Below are 7,500 nucleotides of genomic sequence, written 5' to 3'. Positions count from 1 at the left end.
TAAGGAAAACTCACCTCACTAATTCAGGAACATCAGCAACACTTTTGAACTTTCCACCCCAAACCAGCAAGTATTTCTCCAGTCTATTAACGTGGTGGTCTCTCAGTCCTGAAAGGTTTAAACCATTAATAAGAACAACAGCTTTATTTTCTCTAAAATTGCATCATCATCATCCAGTACCATCTCCGGTCCGGAGGTTGGCAACCAGTTGCCTCCAACTATCTCTGTCCTCAGCTTTTCTCTTTGCATCTCCAAGCACGTTGGTTTGACTCCATTATGTGATGTTTTTCCCCCAGTTCTTCTTTGCCTTCCTCTGTCACACTTTCCTTCAACCATTCCTTCGAGGACTGAGCTGGTCTCCAGACCCTCTCATGATGTGTCCAGAAAATCTCATTTCCCTTCTGGCAAGATCGTCTGCCCATGCTTCATTTATATTAATTCTTCTTTTTACTTCAGTGTTGCTGACTCTTTCAGTATAGCATGATGACGGTACGGCCTCGCCGTGATATGATTTATCACCGTGATATGCTTTATCACTGTGATATGCTTTATCAAGGTAGTCTAGCCCCACCGGGCTTAGACTACCTTGATTATGGATTAAAGCGCCCTGTTTGCCGAGGACATAATTATAGTTAGGTTGCATTATCATGGTTGTACAGAGAGGCTAATAGGTGAACTACTCCACCCGCAGAACAGCAGCCAAAGTCAGGATAACTGACCTGCCTACTGTTATCCTTGGAACTACCGTTGACCATCGAAAAGGTTCTTCCGACAGTTCTAGGTACTAATGTTTTTGCTACCCAACATTAGGATATGTAACTCCATATCTGGGACCCTTTCAGGGGCTACCCCTCTGGGTGAGAGAGGACCTGGGGGCAGTGATGATTAAGGGAAGCTCCACTTTCCATAAAACTCCAGATCTCCCGAACGAGAGTCTCATCACTGGATGCAGTTTATGGTCATACGCAGGACACAAAATTGCATCAGCACATTTTTTTCCTTAAAGGTCTTCTTTTCAGCTTTTGGCTACTAAACATGAAAATTTACTTGCAACAGAAACATAGTCACATTCAAATGATAAATGAATAGATGTCCCTAATGGTTTACAGCATAAAAATGCAAACAAAATACATATTTATATATATATATATATATATATTTATATACATATATATAAGTACATATATATATATATATGTACTTATATGCATATATATATACACATATATACATACATATACATACATATGCATATATACATATATTCATACATATATACATATATCCATATGTGTATGCGTGTGTGTGTGTGTGTGTTTGTGTGTGTGTGTGTGTGTGTGTGTGTGTGTGTGTGTGTGTGTGTGTGTGTGTGTGTGTGTGTGTATGTGTATGTGTGCGTGAGTGTATGTGTATGTATGTGTGTGTGTGTGTGTGTGTATGTGTATGTGTGCGTGAGTGTATGTGTATGTATGTGTGTATGTGCATGTGTGTGTGTGTATGTATGTGTGTATGTGTGTTTGGGTGTGTCTGTGTGTATGTGTTTGCATGTACGTGTATGTGCATGTACCTGTATGTGCATGTATGTGTGTGTGTGTGTGTGTGTGTGTGTGTGTGTGTGTGTGAGATGACAAACAACAACATATATATGCAAAATTCATATTGCTTTTAACATAATTATCCAGTAAGTCAATGACTCCTGTGCTAACTACAAGTCCTTATTATCAATGTGCCGAATTATATTCCCTAAAACAATTAAATATGGGCAGAGAGTGAGACAGGAAACAAGACAAAAGAAAAATGATTTTATGCAAAGTCTCCCAACGTGATTCCGTGTATCTTAAATGTTTATTCAAAAGGTATAGAAAGGCATAACATTATATGATTTAGAGAGAGACTTTTAAATTGCAGAGAAAGGGCAGACAAACTTAGGGAGGCAGACACACAGGCATACATACACATACATTCACATATATACATACATGTACATACATATGCATATGCATTCACATATACATATACATAAATATACATATATAAATACATATACATACATACATACATACATACATACATACATACATGCAAACACACACACACACACACATATGTACATAAACATGCAAAAACAAAAAAACAAACACACACACACGTGTATATACACTTGCATAAAAAAACCACACTTGCACACGGTATTTACACTGTAGCTGTAACTCAACCTGGAATCAGAAGGCCCGCTAATCCTTGAAGAACCTTTCACAAGGTGGCACACAAATGGAATAAAAAAGTAAAAACAAAAGGAAAGAAAGCTTGCTTTTCTTTTTACCCAAAAGGTCATTGTTCTAGAGAGAGAGAGGAACAGCATTGACATATTGACTGTATTTATCTATTAAAGATACCTTGTAAAGTTGACACTATAATTGCACTCCAAGATACAGGTTTATTATAAGTTCTTTAATGTGTGTAATTCTTGTATTCAAACTATGTATAACTATATATTTTATACTGCATTAAAACAAATCAAAATAAAATTCATTAATCAAATGCTTGTCAATGACCTAAGTAGAAAATGTTTTGTTGCAAAATTTGCCTTCCTATTTCCTTTTTGAAATCAATTACCACGTGTGATTACAAAGTGTAATTGGAAAACCTAAAATGAAAGGAAATTGCCTAAATTTTCTATTTCCTCTCTTGATAATCAGTATTATCGTCACAAAAATTAAGCAACTTCACTAGAGAAACCGCTGCTATTCCTACTGGTAACAAAGCTGATTCTGAATTTTGAAAATAATTATTCACGACAGATAAAAATCAAACTGTCACATGAAACAATTTCCTTTCATAACCACTAAGTATCTACAACAAGTGATGTCGAAAGTCCAAGGGTAGATTAGTAGTTTCGTGAATTTCACCGAAGTGATGTATTCACGTTCTGGAACCGCAAGATTTCAATGCACTATGGCTATGTCAGCTGTAACCAGGGCATATACTTGAAAATCCAGTCTGAAAAAGGTTCAATAAAGCACACTAACAACTATTACCTAACGATCCCCAAGTAACAGACTCACTAACTACCGAGTATGGATTACAAGCGAGAATAAGAAATGGCACTGACCCAGCTTTCCCGCAGGAGTGGCACCACCACACGCAGCCACAGTTGCAGGGGCGGCCTGGATAATATCCTTGAGCTTGTCCTCTGTGCTGTGGGTGTGCCTGGCAGGAGCCGTGAGGATTCTTGGACTTGTGGTCAAAGCAGGAGACCACAGAGGAGGCAGTCTGGCCAGTGTCCCTCGCAGCGCCATGTCTGACTAACTCTCAGCCTGTGCCACCTTCTTCCTCGAGCTCCCGGGAGTGAATGCCGTGCTGGCTGCTCCTGGAGCGAGGAAGGATCCGCCGCCGCCATCCTGTGACTTCTGGCACGTACACGTCTGGGCCGCAGGAATTACAGCTCAAAGCCCCTTGGTGCGGCTCTCGCCTTGGCTCGCGGCTGCCACGCCCCCTCCGCGGTGCGGGCGGGCGGGCGCGCTGGAAACGTTAACGCTGCTTTGGGAAGAAGCCGCTCTCTTAAGGCGTAGTGAGGTGTATATGCCAGTGGAAATAGACTAACGATGAAATATATTTAAAATAAAAGTGCGAAGACGAAGTAAAGATGCGACGACGAAAACAAAAACAAAGCCACGTGGGTTTGTTTACAAATTTACACGTGTCAATGTAGGCGGCGGAAGGGGGAAGGGCGCGTCGGCACGGAAGCTCGCGTATGCACGGTGGTATATGCGAATGTCTTTGCGTTCCTTCGTCCAGGCAAGCACAGGCGGGCAGCTCAGATTCAGAAATGTTTATTCATGTATGTGCCTGTGTTTATCTCTCTGTGTATCTATCTATCTAGCGAACAATTAATGATAGACAGGTGGACGGACAAACAGATTGATATGCCTGCAGCTGAACAGCTACATAACGTCGAGCACTTTCAAGCAAACACACGGACGCACGCACAAACCTTTTCCCATGCGCATCACGACATGTACACGTGAACAGTTGCTCTCTCTCTCTCTCTCTCTCTCTCTCGCTCTCTCTCTCTCTCTCTCTCTCTATCTCTCTCTCTCTCTCTCTCTCTCTCTCTCTCTCTCTCTCTCTCTCTCGCTCTCGCTCTCTCTCTCTCTCTCTCTCTCTCTCTCTCTCTCTCTCTCTCTCTCTCTCTCTCTCTCTCTCTCTCTCTCTCTCTCTCGCTCTCGCTCTCTCTCTCTCACACACACACGCACAGACACACACACACACTCACTCTCTCACTCACTTTTTTTTTTTTTTATAAATTAATTCTAAATTTATAACGAGAAATTATATAAGTATATTTCGAAATCCTCTACATTCATGTTTCCTATCGAATAGCATAACTTAAATTTTTGTTCTTACTCAAAATTTTGGATTTTGTGTATCTTCTGCGTTTTTTTTTTTTTTTTTGGGGGGGGGGGGTCTCAAGTTAAATTATTAGAAATATGAATATTTTTTTTTTCTCTCTCTCACCGCCGATCGCGTGTTACTTTACTGGCTTAAAGATTACTGAACTCTGAACTGACACAGATGCGTATATTTGTTCGATTTTCTCTCCTTTACCTTATTTGTTTTAACTTCTTATCTCCCCAAACTCTTGTTAGAATTTGTTTGTTTATGTATATACATATTCTTTTTTTCTCTCAAGGGAAATGTTTATGGAAGCTTCATATGATAAGTGTTTGTGTGTAAGGTCCCTCGTTCTCTTACTCTTACTCTCTGTCTCACTCTTTTTGTGTTTGTGCCTGTGTCTATGTCTGTTTGTCTTGTCTGTCTGTCTGTCTGTCTGTCTGTTGGTTTGTCTGTCTGTCTGTCTGTCTGTCTGTTGGTTTGTCTGTCTGTCTGTCTGTCTGTCTGTTGGTTTGTCTATCTGTCTGTCTGTCTGTCTGTCTGTCTGTCTGTCTGTCTGCCTCTATCTAGTATTCTATCGTGTATGATGTTAGAACTCTGCCAAGAGTGAAAAATGATTAAGAGTAATTACAGTAATTTGTCATCTGGACTTGCAGGAGTAAATTGTACAACATTTTCTTGATCAAATAAAGGTACTAACCTGATTTGGAAAAAAATATTGAAAAACGAATATAAAAATAATTTACATTGTTGCATTCGTTTGTTATATATCATGCAGTTGTGGAGTCATATGTAAAGCTTCGTCTTCATAAACTGTAAAGTTAAATACTATATGAAGTAAATACAATGCTTCATAAAAACAGGTGATATGCGTGCTATGGAAAATGGGTACAGAAAAATCTTTAAAAAAATATTGTTTTATTATCATTATACTTACAAAATACACGACGTGATCGCCGGAAGAAAGTATTACAAATGGAAAATGGAAATGGAAATTCACAATACAATACTCTATACACCGATAAACATATTGTAAAGTTTTCTTCTCTTTACATCGACGTTTTCTTGTTAAACAGGTTTTCACACGGCCCTACGTAATATTGCCCTGGTGGCATCGGAATTCACTTTATATAATAAAGAATCACAAAATCCTAATCTTAATAATTACCATAATTACTTTGCCGGCAAAATACGTTACACTTCCTATGATAGTCTCTCTGAAAGGACAGACTTATAATGTGAAAAAAATATTCTGCTCATTTCCATCCAACTCGGACAAAGAAATGTCAGCAAAAAAGGATATGTTGAGGACAAGTTATCTTCCTCGGTCTTTTGTTCTTTTCTAGCACACCACATTATAGGCCAAGCTTAAATTCATAGATGCAATTCTTTTCTTCTTATGAGGTAAGATTGATTTTTAAAAAACGCTTATAATTTTATAGATTATAAAATACCTCACTATTCTAAATACTAGAGGACGTGAAAGAGTACACGGTAGAATTTCACTTTCTCGAAGGCAACGGAGGTGGTTGATGGCGATAGTAAATCCAGTTGCTATGCGGTTGCACAAAACCAAGTATCAACTACAACATACACCATTTTAGTCTCTTGCGTTGTGATAATAAACAGAGGACTGCACACTTCCTCTGTAATGAAAAAAAAAGCTGCGTGCATAAAAGCTTACACTAAAACCCCCATCATGGACTTAGGTGTGAGAACTAGCATCTAGACTTAGTCTCTGAGGCGAGGGAGAACGCAGCGACTGGACCTCTTGACAGGAAGGCGTGGGCATACTAAGCCCACGTGGAATCGCATTCTGAACACACACACGCTTCTCCGAATTGTGCTGATCCATCGTAAGGCATCGCCTCTGTTTTCCACAACGCACATTGTTCGGGGGAGTTGGTAAGGAATGTCACTGTTGTAATGAGGTCACTGGGGTTTACTTGACTGCGGATACTCTCCTTCAGACTTTCCTGTGAAGAATTGATGGGAGGAATAAAGATGTATAAATCAGGACCAAGATGGTTTTTCCTCTGACAAAGCCCATTAAACTGTAGACAAACCTAGTTTTGTCATCGGTTGGGTCATATGATCACGCCTGCAAAGCACTGATTCATATGCTATGTATATAAAAAATATCCAACGGTTATTTGGGAAATAGGACACTTTTCCCACTACTGAAAAGAGTATTCTGCAGAGCATTCTCTTCTCTTACTGCCTTTCCTCAACTCCTCAGAACAACCAGAAACACAAACCCAGATCCACCACTCCTTATCTCCTTCCAAAACTGAAAACATAGGGAAACGAGTCTACCAATCTCCCAGCTTTACGAAACAAACAAAAAAATCAAATCAGCATCGCCTAGCATGCACAGAGTCCCTCTCTACAGCTGCGGCATTTCATTCAAACGCCCCTGTTTCTCTCTAGCCAGCCTCGCCTCCTCGTTGACTCTCCTGTGCCACTCCACGTTCATGTTCAGGAGACTCTGGCCTTCCCGGTGGGCCTTCTTGCCCGACCAGATCATGTAGACGCAGCCGAGCAGGGTGGCGACGCCCATCCAGATGTTGATCTTGATTCTTGCCTTGTTGCGGGCGCGTTCCAAGACATCTTGGCTGTGGGTGACGAAAAGGAGGTTTTTGTAATGTGTTAAGGATTGTTCTTCTAACTATTCCTTAAAAAAACAAGGTTTTCTTATCATTTGCTAAAGAAAGGAAGTAATATAGTCCATTGAAAATCTCTCCTGCATCGCAAACACATATGTACTCATGTAAACCTAACGCATTTTTTAAGTTCAGTACCTACAAAAGCGCCAAGGAAAACTCACCTCACCAAGTCGGGAACGTCTTCAACATTATTGTACTTTCCGCCCCAAACCAATAAGTACTTTTCCAATCTGTTGACATGATGATCTCGCAGTCCTGAAATAAAACGATACAAGAGTCAAGTTACTTTCAAAGCTTTCTTTTCTAAACGCTTGGTGAAATGTTCGAAAATACACTATCTTGTATTGAGAAGGTCAGATCATATATTGAAAATAATAGGGGAAGTAAAGTAGTAAATGAATCAGTATTTACAACAAACACACAGCTTGAAATATCCAAA

General features: G+C 39.9%; 2 protein-coding genes across 2 annotated transcripts in view; both read right to left on the bottom strand.

The window, feature by feature from the left end:
• Positions 1–3,511, bottom strand: part of LOC125044772 (UPF0389 protein CG9231-like) — a 5,383-nt gene extending 1,872 nt beyond the window's left edge. The window contains exons 1-2 of the mRNA XM_047641703.1: positions 3,113–3,511; positions 15–108 (exon numbers count right to left, since the gene is read on the bottom strand). Coding sequence (XP_047497659.1) covers positions 15–108; positions 3,113–3,299 — 281 coding nt within the window. The 5' untranslated portion in view covers positions 3,300–3,511. The remainder of the gene's footprint in view (positions 1–14; positions 109–3,112) is intronic.
• A 1,785-nt stretch (positions 3,512–5,296) lies between these two features.
• The window catches only part of LOC125044773 (UPF0389 protein CG9231-like), a 3,009-nt gene continuing 805 nt past the window's right edge, over positions 5,297–7,500 (bottom strand). Inside the window, exons 2-3 of the mRNA XM_047641704.1 lie at positions 7,223–7,316; positions 5,297–7,010 (exon numbers count right to left, since the gene is read on the bottom strand). Coding sequence (XP_047497660.1) covers positions 6,782–7,010; positions 7,223–7,316 — 323 coding nt within the window. The 3' untranslated portion in view covers positions 5,297–6,781. The remainder of the gene's footprint in view (positions 7,011–7,222; positions 7,317–7,500) is intronic.

The sequence above is a fragment of the Penaeus chinensis genome, chromosome 36 (genome assembly GCF_019202785.1).
Source record: "Penaeus chinensis breed Huanghai No. 1 chromosome 36, ASM1920278v2, whole genome shotgun sequence".
NCBI classification, from domain to species: domain Eukaryota; kingdom Metazoa; phylum Arthropoda; class Malacostraca; order Decapoda; family Penaeidae; genus Penaeus; species Penaeus chinensis.
Note: the sequence above shows the minus strand (reverse complement) of the source record. Positions and strands in the feature narration are given on the sequence as shown.